General features: G+C 38.8%; 4 protein-coding genes across 14 annotated transcripts; 3 read left to right on the top strand and 1 right to left on the bottom strand.

Annotated features, from left to right (window-relative positions):
* Positions 1-2,555: 2,555 nt before the first annotated feature.
* LOC107273701 (histone H4 transcription factor) lies at positions 2,556-5,557 on the bottom strand. Of its 3 annotated transcripts, none has more exons than XM_025091048.1 (6): positions 5,427-5,557; positions 4,264-4,805; positions 3,831-4,167; positions 3,439-3,754; positions 3,080-3,377; positions 2,556-2,827 (listed from the first exon to the last, which is right to left on the bottom strand). In XM_025091048.1, the coding sequence occupies exons 2-6, from the start codon at positions 4,747-4,749 to the stop codon at positions 2,609-2,611; spliced, it is 1,656 nt and encodes a 551-aa protein (XP_024946816.1). In that variant the 5' UTR covers positions 4,750-4,805; positions 5,427-5,557; the 3' UTR covers positions 2,556-2,608. The 3 variants fall into 3 exon arrangements, with proteins under 3 accessions (XP_024946816.1, XP_015607647.1, XP_015607649.1); XM_015752161.1 differs by lacking the exon at positions 5,427-5,557 and adding an exon at positions 5,064-5,296; XM_015752163.2 differs by lacking the exon at positions 5,427-5,557 and adding an exon at positions 4,871-4,991.
* LOC107273702 (tRNA modification GTPase GTPBP3, mitochondrial) lies at positions 5,075-7,057 on the top strand. Of its 9 annotated transcripts, none has more exons than XM_025091052.1 (5): positions 5,075-5,175; positions 5,241-5,368; positions 5,495-5,668; positions 5,753-6,719; positions 6,787-7,057. In XM_025091052.1, the coding sequence occupies exons 2-5, from the start codon at positions 5,335-5,337 to the stop codon at positions 7,025-7,027; spliced, it is 1,416 nt and encodes a 471-aa protein (XP_024946820.1). In that variant the 5' UTR covers positions 5,075-5,175; positions 5,241-5,334; the 3' UTR covers positions 7,028-7,057. The 9 variants fall into 9 exon arrangements, with proteins under 9 accessions (XP_024946820.1, XP_024946819.1, XP_015607653.1 ...); XM_025091051.1 differs by having other exon boundaries at positions 5,241-5,390; XM_025091053.1 differs by having other exon boundaries at positions 5,082-5,175; positions 5,466-5,668.
* A 16-nt stretch (positions 7,058-7,073) lies between these two features.
* LOC107273703 (60S ribosomal protein L36) lies at positions 7,074-8,096 on the top strand. The gene is made up of 4 exons (XM_015752168.2): positions 7,074-7,217; positions 7,404-7,530; positions 7,705-7,839; positions 7,959-8,096. Exons 2-4 carry the CDS (start codon positions 7,405-7,407, stop codon positions 8,043-8,045), a joined length of 348 nt encoding a protein of 115 aa, XP_015607654.1. The 5' UTR covers positions 7,074-7,217; position 7,404; the 3' UTR covers positions 8,046-8,096.
* Positions 8,097-12,840: 4,744 nt separating this feature from the next.
* LOC112495255 lies at positions 12,841-16,002 on the top strand. The gene is made up of 3 exons (XM_025091060.1): positions 12,841-13,007; positions 14,526-14,616; positions 14,706-16,002. Exons 1-3 carry the CDS (start codon positions 12,867-12,869, stop codon positions 14,795-14,797), a joined length of 324 nt encoding a protein of 107 aa, XP_024946828.1. The 5' UTR covers positions 12,841-12,866; the 3' UTR covers positions 14,798-16,002.
* The last annotated feature ends 4,301 nt before the right edge of the window (positions 16,003-20,303 follow it).

The following is a 20,303-nucleotide window of genomic DNA, read 5'->3' as shown; positions in this document are numbered from 1 at the left end:
AAAGAGATAAATCAGAAAGTAAAGAATGAAATAAAAAGAAATAAGCAAGTAAAGAAGAAATAAATACAGGAAAAGTAAGACAAGCAAATGGAAAGTGAGAGGTAACACAGTGAAACGAGAAATCAGAAGGGAAGATAGAAATAAAGAAGTCAAAATGTATAAAAGTAAAGAATAAAGTTATAAAGGTAGAGAAGAAACAAGGAAAGAGATAAATAAGAAAGTATAGAATGAAATATAAAGAAATGAGGAAGTAAAGAAGTAAATAAATATAGGAACAGTAAGACAATCACAATGGAAAGTGAGACGGATCAGAGTGAAACGAGAAATCAGAAATGAAGATAGAAATAAAGAAGTGAAGAAGTAGAAAAGTAAGGAATAGAGTTATAAAAGTGGAGAAGAAATGAGGAAAGAGATAAATAAGAAAGTGCAGAATGAAAGATTAATAAATTAGGATGTAAGGAAGAAATAAATATAGAAAAAGAAAAAGCTTGGAAGAGGATAAGAGAGATGCTTCCAAGAGACCAGTATAGGAGACCGGCTCGAGGATGAATGAGCGATCCGAGTTCCGGCGCTGCCTCGAGCGCTCCCCCCACCATCCGCCTGCTCGCACTCGTCGAGACCTGCGCGACGAAGTTGCGCGCACACAATTTTGGGCAACTTCCAGTATTTCTAAGTATAAAGAAATAAATATAGAAGAAGAAGAAGGTTGGAAATGGATATAGATATAAAGAAGTGAAGAAGTAGAAAAGTAAGGAGTAGAGTTATAAAAGTGGAGAAGAAATGAGAAAAGAGATAAATAAGAATGAGAAGAATGAAAGATAAAGAAATAAGCAAGTAAAGAAGAAATAAATATAGGAAAAGTAAGACAAGCACAATGGAAAGTGAGAGGGAACACAGTGAAACGAGAAATCAGAAGTGAAGATAGAAATAAAGAAGTCAAAATGTATAAAAGTAAAGAATAGAGTTATAAAGGTAGAGAAGAAACAAGGAAAGAGATAAATAAGAAAGTAAAGAATGAAATATAAAGAAATAAGGAAGTATAGAAGTAAATAAATATAGGAAAAGTAAGACAATCACAATGGAAAGTGAGACGGATCAGAGTGAAACGAGAAATCAGAAATGAAGTTAGAAATAAAGAAGTGAAGAAGTAGAAAAGTAAGGAGTAGAGTTATAAAAGTGGAGAAGAAATGAGAAAAGAGATAAATAAGAATGAGAAGAATGAAAGATAAAGAAATAAGGAATTAATAAAGAAATAAATATAGAAGAAGAAGAAGGTTGGAAATGGATATAGAAATAAAGAAGTGAAGAAGTAGAAAAGTAAGGAGTAGAGTTATAAAAGTGGAGAAGAAATGAGAAAAGAGATAAATAAGAATGAGAAGAATGAAAGATAAAGAAATAAGGAATTAATAAAGAAATAAATATAGAAGAAGAAGAAGGTTGGAATTGGATATAGAAATAAAGAAGTGAAGAAGTAGAAAAGTAAGGAATAGAGTTATAAAAGTGGAGAAGAAATGAGGAAAGAGATAAATAAGAAAGTGCAGAATGAAAGATTAATAAATTAGGATGTAAGGAAGAAATAAATATAGAAAAAGAAAAAGCTTGGAAGAGGATAAGAGAGATGCTTCCAAGAGACCAGTATAGGAGACCGGCTCGAGGATGAATGAGCGATCCGAGTTCCGGCGCTGCCTCGAGCGCTCCCCCCACCATCCGCCTGCTCGCACTCGTCGAGACCTGCGCGACGAAGTTGCGCGCACACAATTTTGGGCAACTTCCAGTATTTCTAAGTATATTTGGCCGGAATTTCCGATTTCTATGTGTTAATATTTTACTTTATTAATTCAATTAATTATTTTAATCTTCCAAACACCTAATTTATTAATATTTCAATTTGAACGGAATTTATTTTCGATATTCTACAATTTCAATTCAATTTTTATCTAACCGTATATTCGGCGAGATTTTTATTTAGCCTCAATTTTATATTGTGAATAAATTTTGAAAGTGAATCAAGATCCAATAATAGTATTTGGAAATCGTTATTAAATTTTTCGAATTTTCTATTCTTTTCTGTTCCGTCTTCTTATTCCGTTTTGACTTGATGCCCTCATAGAGGGCCAAGTGCCAGGAAATCTGTTGTCACTACCGGGATTGTGTTCAAGTGTTTTTGTCTTCATGTATCCGAATAAGTATCTAGCATTCAAAAACGGAGAAACTATGTTCTCAGCGCCCTAAGCTCATGATTGAACGCACCTGTCATAGATGTTTTCGAAAATGAGCCATATTGTAAAAGTTTACTATCCGGCCAAGAGAAGAATCAAATTTTACTTATTATTTGAAGATGCTTGAGAATGTAATGTTAGGTGGTGCGCCAGTTAAAATCTCCCTACTTGTCTCCGGCTCACTGCTACCGTTTTTGCATGTAGGAATTGTTGGGAATCAAAGAGACAAGCGTATCCCAAAGCCCTTCAAACAAATTGACTTATGCAGAAATAGAAAATGAATGCTATTACGATTGAGGAGTCTAGGAAGAAATAATAAAACGATGCACACGCAGGTGACGTAAAAAAAATATATTAGATGCTGTTAACATAACCGGTTAGGTTTATATTCATGTTAAAATAATCGGTGGCTCTTCCGATGGTGGTAATTCTTTCGTCTCCTGAGTCTCCACAACTTTACTCTTTATTATATTCCCTTCTGCATCCACTTCGTCAATTGATATTAGGATATTGGAGATGATTGGCATAGATTTCCCTATGTTGTCTTGTGACTGGAATTGCAGTGTACCATTTCCACTACTCGATGTACCATCATCTCTTTCTGTAATCTATAAAAAAAAACAAGAACCACATTCTCTTAACCCATACATGATTCCAAATAATAGTAAGAATACAACTAATGCTCATTCAATTACCAGCCACCCCACTGCATAATACACTCTTTGTATGCTTTTTATTAATACAAAGTAGAATAAAAGAAATAGGGATAGAAGGATCATTTACGTCTATGGATTTGAAGTATTGAAATGCTCAAGATTTTTCTGTAAATCCTAATCAAAATAAGAACAAAATCTCCTTACCTCTAATTTCATGTATGGTGTAGTGTCATCAAGTCGAATATCATACTTCTTCTCCGGTAATGCCAATTCCTGTGTAGGAGAAATGTTTTCCTCATCGATACTTTCGTATCTGACCATTTGCAATCTGTAGCATCCATCCTCGTCCTGTGTATACTGAAATCTTTTATGACCATTTGGCCATTGTAAATGATGTGCCTCTATCAAGTGCTTAGTAAGTCTGTAACTTTTTCGATATTTAATCGGACATTCATGGCAGCAATACCATCGGATTTCTTGATCATGTACGCGTTGCATATGTCTGTTAATTTTTTTTACAAATTAATAAGACTATCATTTCTAATCATTATTATTTGTCATACCTATCTAATATATATGCTCCCTTGCATGTATAAAGACATCCCTCAACAGTGCATGCAAAAAGTGGTCCATTAGTATGGACAGTCATATGAGAGTCAAGATCTTGTTGAGATTTGGCTGCATGTGAGCATAATTGACACGGAAAGGACCTTGTCGATACATGTCTGTACCGAATATGTTTTGCCAGACTAGCTGGAGATTCGCAACTCATGTCACACATAGTACATTTATAATTAAATACGTGAAGCCTCATATGATTACGTAATATACCCTCAGTAGGATAAAATTTGTTACAATGAGAACACTGGAAGCCCTGGACTGTAAATATGTTGCAGATGAGAATTGAATGTATAGAAATATAAATTTTGTATTATAACCACTAAAGTTTCCTTACCCTCAATTGGTATTTGTCTCCTGCAATGATCATGGAACTTTGAATTTGAAGCAAAAGTAGCACCACAATCTGGACAGGCAACTAATTTTTCTTTAGTATGACTTCTCATATGATTTCGTAACTTGTACAAATTAGGATAGCTTTTCTGACAACCTAACCATTTACATTTTACACCTCCTTCTACCTTATTGCCTCTTGGATTTGCTTCAATATGAGCTGTCACATGATATAAAAATATTTGATAGTTGTTGTAGGTTTTAAGACAATTTTCCCATTCGCAAATATGTGCTGATGGCGTGTCAATCACATTTTTCCATGCAGCGTCACGATAACATTTCTGAAAACGAAACATACAGCAGCTTCGTAAATAATGAAAATAAACAATTACTATTCGGGATATGCAGGTTCTTAAATATAGAATTATGTTCCTTACAGATAATTTGATTCTGCCTCTAATATTGGAGCCAATGCATTTAAGCTTTGCATGAAATGCATGATAATTAACATGCCTGCTAATTTCTTGAGGTATAGCAGTTTCTCCAGAACAACCTTTCCATTGACAGACATAGACCTCCTTGTCCTCTTCGGTAGTCTTAATTTCTAATTGTGGAATATGATTTGCAACATGCTTTGTAAACACTTCCATTGAGGTACTATCAAAAAGGCAATCCTTCCATTCGCAAAGTAAATTCAGTACTTCATCCTTCATTTGCTTAGCCAGTCTACGTCTTTTTGTACCACATTCGGAGACAGAATCAAACTCTGAATCAGTATCAAAATATTCGTCATGTTCATTTTCTCGTTTTCTTTTTAAAACATTATCCTCAGAATATAAAAGTTCTTTCTGTGACTCAACCCAGTCACTACATCTCTCTTGTACTTCTTTACTTGTTATTAATTTTCTCTCAATACTAGCCATTTCGAGCTTGTTTTTTTTTATTAAATATTTAAAGTATCTCAATCAGTCACATGTATCTGAAACAATATAAAGAATGCCTATAAGTATTATAGCAATTTTAATTATAGTCATTTGAACATACCGCCACTTTTTGTTATGAAATGGCGAACTATATTTAGCCTCGCAAAAGATCAATGAAAATATGGATAATATTTAACTGATACAAAAATATGTAGAAATAATACTAAATATAAATTAGATTTCTCATATCACTTTAATCAAATTATTTAAACGTGGAAATATTTATTATTATCGCGCGTGTGTATATATATCACCTTTCCGCCATCATAAAAGATGGCCAAATACGTGTAGACATCTGGCTGAATAGTTTCCACGAGTTTTTCTAGCGTTTTCTTATACCAATTAAAACAACAACGGAATTGATAGGTAACTTGAACACCACGAAACACGTTCATTAACAAAACAATGAGATTATCCCAGATTTTCTGTAGTAAAATCGTGAGTGAATGCCGATTGCCCTGGCACAGTGTTCACTTGAGTCACCGATCGATCACTGGCGTCACCTTTGAGAATGAAGAACGTCGAATGGGAAACTCCACGATTTACGCACTATCATCTGGTTATTATTTTCAGTAATCAAAGTAAACTTATAAGATTAAGGAATCATGCATACTTGCCAATTATTCATTATCAATAGCTGAATCCTTTGTCTTCAGAATGTAACCATTTTAAACATTGTCTGAAGGCCAAGGAAAATGCGGAGTTGCAGTCGTGAGGATATCGGGCGGCGAAGCTTTGGAAGCTCTGCGAAAAATGACAAATCTTACAAAACCAGAACCCAGAAAAGCATTTCTTCGAAAAATTTTTGATCCGCAAACTGGGGAAATTATAGATCGAGGGCTGTGCCTTTGGTTTCCTGGTAAACAAATGTTCCAATGGACATTATAGTGTGTCCATTTGAAGTCTGAAGATAATTATGCAAGACAAGAATTGCTATTTGCAGGACCGAATTCATTTACGGGAGAAGATAGTGTGGAGTTTCAGGTACACGGAGGACCTGCAATATTGGAATCGTTAATGAGTGCACTGGCCAAACTGGAATTTCGAGCCGCAGAATCTGGCGAATTTACCAGACGTGCCTTCTTCAATGATAAACTTGATCTCACTGAAGTTGAAGGTTTGGCAGACTTGATAGATGCTGAAACTGAACAACAAAGAAAACTGGCTTTGCTGCAGGCTGATGGAAGTCTTAGTAAATTGTACAAAAAATGGCGAGAATCACTGGCTCAATCTGTGGCTAATCTAGAAGCTTACATCGATTTTAGCGAGGATGATAATATCGAGAGTGATGTTCTCAATAGATGCAATGAAACTTTAAGAGATCTTTCCTTAAACATCAAGACTCATTTGTCTGATGGTAGAAAGGGCGAGATACTGCGAAATGGTATAAGAACAGTTATAATTGGCGAACCAAACGTTGGAAAGAGTAGTCTACTTAATTATCTAGTACAAAGAAATGCGGCTATTGTTACGCCAATTGCTGGAACGACTAGAGATATTGTTGAATTAAATACAAATATTTCCGGGTATCCAATTCTCCTGGCCGACACTGCTGGTCTTGCAAAAGCAACGACTGATGTGGTCGAACAAGAAGGAATTCGAAGAGCAAAGATTTATGCAAACAATGCTGATTTTGTCATATTAATGGCTGATGCGACTGTTTATCTCAATAGTCGAAAACCGTACGAAGAGTACGTTCGGGATTACATTGAAAATCTCGAATTAAAGGATTTGTTACTGAAGAAAGGAGTATTGGCAGAAAATTGTGTCGTCGTTATGAACAAAGCTGATTTGTTGAATGACCAAACTAAGGAGCGACTAAGAGCTGATAGAATAACTGTCATTTCATGTGCGAAGGAGGAAGGTTTCCAAGAATTTCTCGAAACCATGACACATAATTTTCAAAAAATGTAAGTTCAAATATAACGTTAAGAAATGTAAAAGTTTGAATTTTAAATATTGAAATATTTTATTTAGCTGCGGTAATCCATCGAGGGAAAATCCTACAATCAGTCAAAATCGACATCGAATTCATTTAATCAAATGTGTAGAGCATCTTGAAAATTATTTTGAATTGTCATCAACCGCTGAATATGATATGGTGTTAGCCGTTCAAGAAATACGAAATTCTATGAGAGAACTAGGAAAAATAACGGGCCATGTTAGCGCCGAACAAATTCTAGATATTATATTTAAGACTTTTTGTATTGGCAAATGAATTAAATGTGGATTTCTGTTTGAGTGTAAATTTGTCCAGTTTCTTTGTTAGAAACGCGTCGTAACGGCAAGCAACATGACCGGACTATAACTGTCGAAAGTGTGAGCTCCGCCATCTTCGTTTTATGCGACTCATGCGCAAAACATTAACGCAACGTCTTTCTTTCAGCGTGTATCGTCACTTTGCGAAGGTACGTGTGCGATAGAATCTCAAAATATCTCAATAATCCGTGAACGACTAACTCAGTGAATAATAAATTCTCTTAAAGAGAATATTCAAGTAATTTTGGTGATATATATTCAAAAGAAAATTCTTAAAATCTTACAAATTTCCCCGATACGATTGACATAACCTATAGTTTGTGTTTATTATTCAGAATGGCACCGAGATACGAGCTGGCCGTGGGCCTGAATAAAGGTCACAAAACCACGAAAATTCGTGTAGCCAAGAATGCATCTGAAAAGGAAAAGACTGTCACCATTCGCCCTGCTCGACTAAAAGGAGTAAGTTAATATTCGTCACAACATGACAACATAACATAACCTAACCCAACCTAAAACAACCTGTAATACTAATATATTTTTAATACGTGATCTACAAATACTAAATTTTTCATACATTTTGTTAACAAAAAGAGCTCAAAATTTATAGTTCCCAATTACTATATTTCTTTCCAGAGATTAACGAAGCACAGTAAATTCATTAGAGACTTGATCAGGGAAGTTACCGGGCATGCTCCTTATGAAAAGAGGGCAATGGAATTGCTCAAGGTATCCAAGGACAAAAGAGCACTGAAGTTTTTAAAGCGGAGGGTAATTATTGAAAGCAATATTTATTAAAAGTAGTTGCATTTTTCGGTGACAAATTCATCCTATGATTTTACTTGCAAACTAGGAAAGGCCCCTTACATAAATATATAATCATCTTTTAGCTGGGAACCCACATCAGAGCAAAAAGGAAGCGTGAAGAATTGGGTAATATCTTGGTCCAAATGCGAAAAGCGGCTGCCCACCACTGATAAACTTCTAAAAAAAAGGTGTTAAATCAATAAAACGATTCAAAACTATAAGCAGTCGACACATTTAACATTTACAAATCAATTCGACTATAAAGAGATCCTTGCCTGCATGCTTTCTGTAAGTTTTCTATGTTTTATTGCCAATCGATATATCATCCGTTATAACTGCTGAATATTATCGTTTGTAAGACATGACAAACCAAAGTTACCACCAGCCGTATTTTCCTACATTATGTCCATATCCACTGTCTTATTTACATTTTTTTTACATATGTCAACCGATAAGCATAAACTGAACCATCCTGCCACTCGTACTTTTTCCTCATTGTACTGTTAAAACAACTCGATCCGTGAGTTACATTCCTTCCTGCTTTCGAGAAAAAATTAATCAACAAGAAAATCCTGCGATTTTAAAGAAGGAACACGCCCCTGTACCGTAATCGTAATTTTGTCGTAAGGGAATTCCCCAAGCTAATTAGTTAACTCCATAGGTCATCAAGTCCAACAAAGTATAAGGGGTGAAATTACCTTAATGCGCAAGCGCGTCCATTTTGTTTTTCATTCTTTTTCTCTCTATAAATGCAGATAAGCCTAAAAGCAGTTGAAGTCGCCCGCCCTCTCTACTCTAATTTCCCACGATAAAGTAAAAGACAAAGAAAACCTTTAATTTAATCAAAACACCTCTCCATTCGCACTGACAAGTAACTAGTTCATGTATCAAAGTTTTCACGGTGCAAAGTATGCATTTCTCACTTTCATTAGTTCATAAAATTCTCCCAGTCATGCTTTTGATATACCTATGTCGACCACAAATCTAAGTATATTGGGTTATTCAGACCAAATGACCAGCTGAACTGTTCATTTGATTTATATGGTAGAACCAACTTTGCTTGGTGCATTTGTACCGAATAACTCTACACGTAAGATTTAAAGGACTCAAATGACATATGTAACACGTGTTAGTATTATTTAGACGAATGTAACAGCTAACGCTCTTTTGTCATGATTTAGGTATCCTAGTGCCAAAAAATTGGACCTGTATAAATATTTGAATTTCCAACGGTCCTGACGCAGCAGAGAGAAATTCACATTGATGGTGGAAATAAGACTAGATCACCACACATTCTCATTGAACAAAGTTTCAATTAAAGTTTGTTCAGCAATATTTACCAGGTTTCTAGATGCCACGGAGTAGTTACAGTTGCCACCTAGCAAATGAAACTTCTAGAACTTTATGCAGTTAAATAACTAATAAGATTCTCAGTCTCCTTTGCGTCTAGAGTGGTCTAGAGCAATCAATTTCTTTGCTGTCGCTGTCGCATTCGTACTCCCTGTCTCTTTCTCTCTCTATCTCCAACTAATCTCTATCACTGTATTTCCTATTTTCATAGGTAGACAAAACAAAACTTCCACTTGCTCATTTTCCACTTTTCACCCATGAAATGTATTACGCTATATTATCGACCTAACCCAACCGTCAACCCTTCGCGAATATAGGTATCTTACGAACATATTTCAGGCTTGTTGAGTTACAAAGGGAATAGTCTGCTGCATACATGTATATATCCGTTTACTTGAGTTGCTAGTCAGGTATATAACTAAGAAACAGGTGAAATTGCGAGACAAAGGAATTCCTAGATATTGATAATGAACAGCAGTGTGATAAAGGTATGCTTGTTTGAAACTGCGATATCGCAAAATGCACGTCGCTTTAGTTTACGTGTCCAGACATTGATATCTTCATTATGAGAATATTCCACCATGTGCACAATAATAATTAAGATAAAGGAAGTTGTGGAAGATTGATGAAAAATCGAAAAAAAATCCACAACTATATATTACGCACTGAGCATGGGAAAAATCCTTTAACGGCCTCGACTCCATAAGCTTGAGATTCGACGAGCGATGGGATGTGTCCCGAGTCCTGAGCGGCACGCAGCATGCGTCTGGGGTAACCCGGCCAACTTGCTGCGAGGGTAGAACGCGTAACCCCTAAAGGGTTCTCGTTAGAGGAGAAACTCGGAAAACCGTATATCCTTCGAAAATTTTCCAGCATCGCTCTAAATTTTCCGAGGGAAACCAGATACTTATCCTTGTAGTGGCTCTGTTCACCTATTGCAGCTCATTATAAGACTACAGATCATATGTAACAGGTCTGGCACCAGTTAGCTATAATACGCACGTGTACTTTATTGAAAAACAATGTTTTACCTTATTTCTAGAAGAAAAAAAAAGTTTTCTCTACACCTTCTACATCCCAAGTCCTTCTTATTCTTTCTGGTCGCAACGTCTGAGCTAATTTAAAAGTTAACAGGGGATTAAAGTGCAGGAAGTTAACTTATCACTGGATGGTAAGATAAAGTCACAAGTTTGCGTAATTTTTACCAAGTAATCTCGTCTTGAGATGGAGTGAGTGTCGACGTAGAGACTGCAGAGTTGGAGACAAATGACTATCGTTCAAAGTAGGACAACGATCGTCCTGAGAGAAGATGCAATCAAAGGATATATGTATGTCCTTAGAAGTGTTATACCTACGGGTAGCGTATTTCCGCATTAGCCCCTTGGCTATAACGTGGTAGCGGCCATTCCCTGCTCTCTGGAAACTCAACACACGTTAATCGAACCTACAGATTGTTGCAATTTCCGTCCGGCTCGCAACCGTATCCAGACATCAGGTGCAGTTACACAGAATAATATAGGTACAAGTACACGAAACATGTACTTTACGCAGTATGTACAGGCAGGTTGTAGGTCAATGTGCAGCAAGAAGCATTTCCATTGGGTTTCCATTCACAGAAAGGCAATGTTAACTTCATCCTTTGGATGAGCTTTAATGAAGCGACATTATCGAGCGGTGAACGCGTGTTGCAACTGCGCCAACTTTTAGTTGCAAGTTTGACCGCTAGAGCCTTTTTCCCTTCTCCTTCCTACACGTTGCTCATTTGCGTTTACTTCAATTCGGTTCCGGTCGGTTTCGGTGCAATTGCCACTAGGTCTACATAGAACTAAGGCTCGTAAATATCATTCTGCGGTATTGGGCGAGAAGGGTACATTGCATGTGAAGGCTGTGCCAATGGCGTCGATAGAGACTGCGAATACACTGTTACCTGCTGTCGCGTGAATAATCGCTGAAGCGCGAACGCATTAAAAGTACCCAGTACATTCTCGGTAAAGTAGATACCTGCAAATACGGGTTTATAAACCTGAGTTAGACAACACTGACAAATAATGATGGATGGAGATTATTAACGTGATGTATTATTTTATTGAATTCACCCATACAGAGTAGGGGGGATGCGTTAGTGTGTCTGATTTAAGGAAATTAAAAAAAATTTACATTAATTTAAAATAGGTAAATATTGTATCTTCTTGTAAAGATTGGGATATAGGAACAAACAGAGAATAAGCCGGTACTGGAATATTTCATTAAATTTCATAATTAGAGTCGGCGTGTTGAGTTAGCTTTTAGTCTTCAGATATACGATTTGTTTTAGTAAACGTGAAATGTCTTCGTATCCAATTTCGCGAAATAGGATATCTGAAATAATGAGAACTTTGTTCTGCGAGGATCGAATATCTGATATAGGATTCATTTTTCTGAATTTTCTTGACACTCGTTCATTGTTATTTCATTAGTAATTTAATAAGCTGGATGCTCCTTTCTTCATTACTCATTCAACAATTTAATCAGTCAACTAATTTAGTTATATTACTAAAATTAATTCCTTAAGGTTACAGTTGAGACTGATTTAATATTTCATATCTCTTATAACCGCAAATTTACTCATAGTTACATACCATCTTTTTTCTAGTCATTTCACGAACAATGGATAAGTCTCAAACGATTATTGTAACTTTTTCGTAATATTAATCGACCGTCCAATTTTTTCGATACACATGAGTAAATATGCCAGTTGAATTTCCATTCAATCACTAATTAGCTGTTATTAACGGAGGCTAAGCGTAGTTTAGGTACTTATCTGCTATCAAATATTTCCATATTCCTGGTAAATTCTCAAAACCATTTTACAAGAAGTATCCCTTGCAGAACTGATAAAATTTGTCAATGTCCATCCCCTCAGTTTCACATACGTATACGTAGAAATCCTTCATACGTACGCACAGATGGCTACGCCTATATCAGCTACGGTAACCCTGGCCAATATAAATCTCTGTCGGAGGTAAAAACGGTGGAGCCCTTTCAAAAATATGTCTGCCATGCGAAGTGGAGCGTCCCGGTTTATACCAGATCGTTGTGTGGGTCGGGAACGTGCTGGTAGGAATATCATTCCAGATAATTCACCACAGCGGTCACTGGCAGCCTTCTCTCAAGATTTACCGAACGCCATTTATAAATACTTAATATTCAATTCGATCTGGACGCGCCTAGTATATCGGATATACAGCTATATATGTACTACATAACCAGCACGAAGATAACCGTATTTCATAGATAGTATAAAAATGTCGATTGCGCATCGGTTCATGGGGAAAAAGGGGCGCAGCGTGTGCTTTCGGTTTAAAGCGTTGAAATTACTACCGAAACTAGAGTGCAGAATTTGGATGTTCCTTCAGCTCGGAAGGATGCTGGCTCTTGTCCTAAGGATTAGTGATTTACGAGGCTAATCAGCCTCTCTCACTTCTAGCTCGGTAATAAAAGTTTGGCGCTAGTGCGAACTTCGAAATTGCATTATGGTTTACGACCTTTACTTGCCTCTACAGTTGTACCTAGTATCGCCTGCAGTCCGAAGTCGCTATATATCCTCATTGATCCTGTTGGTATTTGCAGAGGACAAACCCTTCGTCAAGACGAGCCTCAAAATGGACGTAATGGCAAAATCTTGGGACATTAAGGGACTCTCATATCAGCGAGTCCTCTCGTACGTTACAGCGTGTCCGTATGATGCTCAAAGGAATGACGTTAATTTGACAGGAGAGGAAGAAAAAGAGGATCGATTTTTGGTAACCTCTGCTACCCGACTATGGCTGTAACCTAAACTGACGTAGGTTTGTATCGGGGTTGGTATCTAGGGGGCGGAATGGCTCGTAACAGACGTGATAGGGAAGGAAACATTCAGCGAAGAGGAGTCTTCTCGTAACGAGTCACAGTTAGCAAATGATAATCTTAGAACGGTAAATGTAAATTTTGTTAAGTGACTTTGGAAGTTGCTGGAGTGAAGCGCACATGCCAGCCAGAAAGCGCAGTGAGAACATAACAACTTGGGGTCTTTCTGATATCTGGCTCCACGCCATTCTGTTACTGTCTCAAGTTAGCTAATTTCCCTTAGAACCCTCGACGCTCTAATGTCCGACTTGCCGTCTGGTTATTTCTGGAACGTGGCTGCCACGAGTCCTTATCGCGTTAAATTGCACCCTGCAGGATGAAGTGCATAGACCAGAGCTAGAGGATGGAGTCGAGACGTCCGGTTTTGAACGAGGGACGATAATCTACCCTTAATGTCCCAATATGACCATTATCCATTACGTTCTTGCTCTTTTATTGGACAGCCACGCAGCTACCTATACGGCAACACGTACAGGAACTAATGACACTGATATAACTGATAGGAGCATGGCTCTTATCAAGACCCGGGAAAATAATTTCGAACCAGGCTGCCATTTTCGATCGATGATGAAACGAGCAGGAGGTGTGGATTCACGAGGACATTCATTCGAAATAAAAACAAATGCCTCCATCCTCCAGACTCCGGAAGGGGACTTGAGGATTATTCCGATAAGAGGATAGTGAAGGGATTGACGAAGGGATGACGATGACCCAGAACGAAGAGAACCCCCGGAGGAAGGATACGGGAAGCATAGAGACTAGACTAGCTAACGAATTCGAACCACCCAGTTCCGTCGGTTCTTCCTGCTCAGGCAGTTTCGCGTGACAATATCAATGAGATGAAAATATTTTCCTTTTAGTACTTTAGGTCCTTCGTTAACTCCGCCTGTAGGTACACAGAGTCTTCAAGCTGCAGCATGAATAATTCAGGATAACCCAGCCTACTGAAATTTTCGGCAAGCATCGCGACGCCTTGGTGATATGATAAACTTTCTGCGTCCCATCGCATCGTCTTATTCTTTAGCTTTGTTTTTCCATCTGACACATGCCAGGAAATTGGACTCTCTCGCGTTTCTGTTCCACATCAATGATTCCATATGCTGCTCCGTCGATGGGATATTTTTCTTATTTGGTCCCTAGGTACTCGATAGTCCGTGCTTGCGTCATATTGCTGCATACGTCATGCGAGAGTCGCAATATATGTCATTGTGGAGATATGCGGATTGCGGAATCTGAGAGGAGACTCGCGATATGCATATCTGCAGGAGGTTTGCCAGCGAATGGTCCTCCTGGGACACGTGTTGTCAAATATTCTTAACATCTCCCAGGAGGTGTTGTCCCTCTCCTCTCGTCTCCTCCTGAATTTCGATTCATCTCACAGCTTGCCTCTCGCTGATGGTTCTGTTCTCTTTCAGGATGAGCTTGGAAAGTGCCTGGAACGTCGCGACGTCCACGTCTCTACTAGCTGTCGTAAGGTACTTCATACGGACACCTTTCTTGGATGCAGTAAGCATTGAAAACTGTGACACGTGGAGTACTAACTGGCGCATTTGAAAGTCCAAATTAACCTGGACGGTTATTGATTTTCTCTTTAGTCATCAGACTAATGGGGTCCTTCGGTCAGTCGCAGGAAGTGCAACAGATTGGACGCAAACCGCAAAGACAGATCGACGCCTGTCGATACTGAGTCTCGCGACTAACGACTTTTACCATGTGCTACCCGAGCAGAGAACTGTCCCAATGGGACACGCAATATCCTTTTACGTTGCCCAATATAGACACAAAGTCATTTTACTTCTGTATTAGAGATGGTTAATCGGAATCCCTGGAATTAGAAGGTGGATGTGAAATCCAAGGGAGGACGAATAAGGGAATGGAGGAAAGGGATCTGTGGGGTGAAACTGTAGGAAAATACAGGGATGAAAGTACAGGCCAATTGGAGGGTTGTTGCGTACATTAGGCTTGACTGATAAGGGGTAAGGGGAGATAGGTGAATATTTGAGGAGCGTTACGAATGGAATGAACTCTTGAGCTTTACAAGATAGGTCAGGATTCAACTCCAGTATTCGCTCTCCTCTATAAACCAGCTAGAGGCACACGGTCAAATGATTAAATATACAGATGGTAAGCCACTCGCGTGTCAAAGCTACTGTCCTAAATTTACATGTGTTGCTATGTACTTCACGTGGGTGGATTGGTCAGACACTAATCAAATATGCTACTCCCGTCCACCTATTCCAAGCGAATGGTGTTGTGCCATCAAAAAATTTCATTTAATATTCTTTGGATACACGAGTCTCGGCTGGACAATGAATTCTGTCAGAAATCCTCCAGCACATGAGGAAAGAGAAACGCGTGTGTGTGTGTGGGCTTTTCGCTAACAAAAAAATTAAGGAAATTCCAATAAGATCTACCGCAATGTCGATTTTTAATCCTGAACTCTACTTACTGGCTGAACTAACAATGGAACTACAGAGTCCTTGATAAAGAAAGAATGCTGAGAGAGTGTAGAAACTGAAAACTGAGTCCCTAAGAAACCTTGAAAGGATTGGAACTTGGAAATCCTTCAGTAAAAGAAAGACCTTGCTTCGATGGAGGTGTGAAAGAGCTTTCATCGATTTTCTTCAAAACTCAGGTAGAGTGCAGAGACTGGTTGTTTCGTAAAGTGGCCATTAAATATCCAGGAATGGCCAAGCTATACATTAATATTTAAACGAAACTCCTGTGGGTGGGATGAAGAAGGAAAGTATCATAGAGATAGAGATACAGATAGATAGATAGATATAGAAAGAGAGAGTGATAATGAAAATATGAGAATGAAACAGTGAGACAGGTGAATACTTTTTGGACTTTGATAATTTATATATATATATACTGTATGTAATCCATAACTGCGACAGTAACGCACTTAGAAAAAATTTATATTTAAAAAATATATGTTGACGTATAATGACATATATGATTTTTTGCCGGTTTATATAGATATATCATAATATATCTTTCATATATCATAAAAAATTTAAACATTATCAACGAAGTTTGATATGAGAAGAACATATAAAATCCGGGAGCGGACGGTTACGGAAATGCACGATTGCTCAGGCTGCTAAGTTGAGGTCGAGAGGGTCGGAGTAAGAGTCAGGCAAATAGTGCGAGAGACAGAGAGCGACGAATCGAGAACGTAACAGAACGAATCTGAATTATCAAATCGAAATCCCTTGACCAATTAATAAATTGGGAGACTCACCGGAGCTGGTACAGCTAATCCGTGGAGGCCGAGAACTGTATCCCAAGGACACTCTGGTGGACACTGCACTAAAGCACTGCACTACACCTCCGGAACACTCACAGGAATTCATAGAATTGCCTGGATATCGCGAGAACAACGCGAGAACTGTACGAATCGAGAACTTGCTATACCGTAGCGAAACACGGCAAGAAAAACTATCAACCGATAGCACGGGAGCGCGAACCAGTTTGACACCTCGGTCGGTGCTCCGACAAGGACTGTTTTGACAATAGCCAAATTTGAGAACTACAATCATTCTGATTGGTCGAGAGCCTTATAACCGATAACTCTTCCCTTTCTCTCGAGTCGTCCCTTTAAACCAAATTCAGAGCGTTTTAGCGGATAGGTAGGTCATTTTGAAAATCCTCCACGGCTGCTTCCCGAGAGCATCGGGCGACAGCTGGGCACCCCATCTTTAACTCGGGCAGGGGGTCCTTCTCTACCCTTAACCGTATCAAAACCATAACTCCGCCCGTTCTACAGCCCCTTGCCCATCTCCAATGGGACGCCGGTATCTCACCCGGGCTTCTGCCGGTCCGTGGAATCGTCTCCGTCGGGTACTCTCCTCTACTGGGCAACTCGACTATCTGCCCACGGTAGATTCAAGCACCTAGACCTCAACTGAACCATAACGAAATCTTCCGAGAGCATTGGCATAACTACTAGTTAAGTTAAGTTATTGAATTGGAGGTAGACAGTATAGATGTCCACTGACACGATGTGATATCGAATCGTGCAACAGCTGTAATACAGTGGCGGTACATACAGTATGGTGGCTGTACGTGTACGAAGCATCTTGGCTTAATCTAGTCGTAAGACTATCGTTTTTCTTCGATAGGATGTTTTCACGTTTCCTGCAGGTCTGGCATCAGCTGCTATCGTAAATGGAAATATGTAGCCAATTTCGACTTTGCTTTCCAGCAGGACCGTTTTACCCAACATCCAGTATATTGTGTTTGGAAAGGTGCAATAATAAAAATCGACTAACTTTCAGTAACTTCAAAGTTCAACCAAGAATGATCTTATTCCACGCAAAATTTTAGATTTATACGTAAAAGCAACATTGAATTTTTTTTTAATGTTTACCTGGTCCTTCGATATGAAATTTGCCTTTAATATTAAACTGAAATTTTCGGTTTTAATATTAAAAAAAACTCCCCTTCTTTGTAAAAGATCGTATTACGCTGAAGCTTCTATATTCTGTATTCATTAATGTCTCGAACATGATATCCCCCCACAACGGAGGATCATCCTCGTAATGATCATGAGTTGGCAGGGATCATCGGACAAGTCAGTCTCACTGGAAGGAGGTAGATGTCCTGGTCAAGGCCACACGGTGTCAAAAGTATAGAGCGCGTGTGTTCTTGTAGTAGCGTGTGGGTGCTTAGGCTCAGGTGATTCGTAACGAAGGGTGCTAGGCCACATGAACCAGTCAGGGGTTGTGCAGGAAGAGCAGGTTTTTGCTGAACGATGGACCAGCTGGATGAGGAGACGTAGAGAGACTCTGGAGAGCTGTAGAATGAGGAAAGAGTAAACGAAGAGGAGAGAGTGAGAGTATCTGGGGAACAGGAAAGGGTAAGGGAGATAGCCAGAGTTGACCCTGCTTGTGCACCTGGCTAGGAGGCTGTAATCAATACCACAGAAAGCGCGCGCTGCGCCAGGCACTCTCACCCACCATCCACCTACAACCTACCTCCCTGCCTACCTATACCTACCGATTCCTGAACAAGAGTAAAGTACGCTAATGTATCCATTTTTTAACGTCCGCCAGATGTCAAGAAATGAACTCTCGAGTTAACCTTCATTGAAATTAGATTACACAACGGAATCCATTTCACTACCTGATTTGACACCTGGTTTGGTTGTTCGACTTGCAAATTTCTATGGGCTCACATGAAAAAGTATTGCTATAGTTGAATAGGGTGCGATCCAGATTTGGTAGTGACCCCCCGATTATCCTGTAACATATGGCAATGAAATACATGGCGTAAGGAGTCTTCGTTTAGAACTTGAAGACAGAGTTTTGGAATGTATTATCAATACGGGCGGAGAGTAGAGAGGGGAAATTAATTTTAATTATTTGAGATGAAGTCTGGGCTGTTTTAGTTTTTTTGAGATTTAATACGTACGAACTCTTGTAAATTCATTGCTGCTTCCACAAGATGACGAAGTTCAGTTGGCGTAGAGGTATGTGCGAGATATGGGATGTTTCTGTAAAATACTTGTCGATTAACAGTGAATTCTACAGTTCGGTTTATAACCATCTTAACGGTTGGGAGTCAGGTCTATTATAAAGATACAACCCGGGCGACCCAGTTTTCCAGCCAGGATCCTGATGTGCGAAAGAGATCCAGGTTGTTTTCTCTCGTCTTATCTTACCGAGTCGCCTCTTTCCTTCATATCTTCTTAATAAAAAGCGACTGGAGAGGGTCACAAAACATCCTGAGACATAAATCCGACTAGCGAACGACCAGAAGTATCAGGATGGGGAGCGAAGGGCTCAAGCGAGAGTTCATCGATTCCTAAACACTGATTCTTCGAGGGTAGTTAACTTCGAATGATCCTTCCTTGAGAGTATCCTCCAGTAAATTGATCTGTTTGGAAATTTGGGCAAGTTGATTAAATTAGGTTGGAGCTGCGATCGTGGGCGGATTCGACACGGAATTACGCGACGTCCCGTTACATCTTCTGAGCGTTCTATTAAAAAGCTTGATTGATTATACTGATATTTTTGTTTTTACTCGTAACCGAGTAAATTCACTGATACGATAAGAAGATTCGTAGGAGTGACGACATTTAAAAAGTAAGGAATGACACTGGAATATTTGTACTCGCTTGATTTTTTAATCGTATTGTACCGTTGATAATTTATTCATGATTATAGATACAATATACATCGTAGGCTAGATGAAACACTTAATAATATATTCGCCTATCTAAACGCTACGTATGGACGAAATGAAATGAAAAATAAAAAAAGAAAAGGAAGATGCCGGAATGCGAATCTTTGAAAATCATTTCGTTATCGGCAAACATAAAATCGATGATCCTTCCTCCGACGTTTCCGCCGGATGTGTCGACAGCTATAATAACATTGTATCTCGTTGAGCTAACTCTAGGGCATCCTTAGGTTTAGTTAGGTTCTCTTTCATTTTTATCCCTACTATTTACAAGCGATTCACGCTGATCCAGTGAGAATCAGTGACTCGAAGAGAAGAGGGTAGCAGCTCCCGTCAAGGCTGGACTCATCCCTTCCACTTCCATCTTTCTATCTATCTATGTATATACTAGTTCGAGTCCTCCCGAGGGACCAAAAGTTCTGAGACTTTATGTCGACGATTCGCAATGTGACAGGACATTCTTTTCTTTTAACTCGGCACGAGATTTTTCATGCCGAATGACGAAATCGATTGATCAGGTCAAGCAGAGAAGTGATCACGCAATAGAGATTTGGACCATTGAATAATTAGTTTGATTTTTATCTTGATAGATTTCCACGTTTCGCGTCAATTGTCGATCATCGATCATCGATCATCGGTCTCGTTACTTTCAGACTCTCCCGACTGTCTTGGGAGTTTTTCATTGATCACTCATTTCTTGTGCCTTTACAAAAACACATTACCTGGAATATTGGAAGGAATTGCGTGACAGAGAAGAGATCTCAGGAGTCGTAGAAAAAGTCCCAACAGTTGATGATTAACGCGCATACACGTACATGATCTTAAGATTTATTTTTGGATTACATAGGAAATTCTCTCATTTCTCGAGTCTCTTGTAATCGTAGAACACTTCTACCAGCACTCGAGCACTTGTACACTCGCGCATTTATTCGTTAATGCATTCAATGGGAATGTTCGTTCTTGGGCCTTTTCATTTTTTAGGGGGGGGGGGGGGGGGGGTTTTT

This window comes from Cephus cinctus, unplaced genomic scaffold (assembly GCF_000341935.2).
Source record: "Cephus cinctus unplaced genomic scaffold, Ccin1 Ccin1_scaffold1796, whole genome shotgun sequence".
Classification (NCBI taxonomy): Eukaryota; Metazoa; Arthropoda; class Insecta; order Hymenoptera; family Cephidae; genus Cephus; species Cephus cinctus.
This window is presented reverse-complemented; position numbering and strand designations above follow the sequence as displayed.

Excerpts from the sequence above, each read along its gene's own strand:
- LOC107273701 (XM_025091048.1), bottom strand. The coding sequence starts at position 4,749 with ATGGCTAGTATTGAGAGAAAATTAATAACAAGTAAAGAAGTACAAGAG. Across the intron at positions 3,755-3,830 it reads GAGACAAATACCAATTGAGG|TCCAGGGCTTCCAGTGTTCT; the intron begins GTAAGGAAACTT and ends ACATATTTACAG. Across the intron at positions 3,378-3,438 it reads GGAGCATATATATTAGATAG|ACATATGCAACGCGTACATG; the intron begins GTATGACAAATA and ends AAAAATTAACAG.
- LOC107273702 (XM_015752164.2), top strand. The coding sequence starts at position 5,215 with ATGAGATTATCCCAGATTTTCTGTAGTAAAATCGTGAGTGAATGCCGA. Across the intron at positions 5,369-5,494 it reads GATTTACGCACTATCATCTG|GCCAAGGAAAATGCGGAGTT; the intron begins GTTATTATTTTC and ends CATTGTCTGAAG. Across the intron at positions 5,669-5,752 it reads GCTGTGCCTTTGGTTTCCTG|GACCGAATTCATTTACGGGA; the intron begins GTAAACAAATGT and ends TGCTATTTGCAG.
- LOC107273703 (XM_015752168.2), top strand. The coding sequence starts at position 7,405 with ATGGCACCGAGATACGAGCTGGCCGTGGGCCTGAATAAAGGTCACAAA. Across the intron at positions 7,531-7,704 it reads GCCCTGCTCGACTAAAAGGA|AGATTAACGAAGCACAGTAA; the intron begins GTAAGTTAATAT and ends ATTTCTTTCCAG. Across the intron at positions 7,840-7,958 it reads TGAAGTTTTTAAAGCGGAGG|CTGGGAACCCACATCAGAGC; the intron begins GTAATTATTGAA and ends ATCATCTTTTAG.
- LOC112495255 (XM_025091060.1), top strand. The coding sequence starts at position 12,867 with ATGGACGTAATGGCAAAATCTTGGGACATTAAGGGACTCTCATATCAG. Across the intron at positions 13,008-14,525 it reads AAAAAGAGGATCGATTTTTG|GATGAGCTTGGAAAGTGCCT; the intron begins GTAACCTCTGCT and ends GTTCTCTTTCAG. Across the intron at positions 14,617-14,705 it reads GGACACCTTTCTTGGATGCA|TCATCAGACTAATGGGGTCC; the intron begins GTAAGCATTGAA and ends TTTTCTCTTTAG.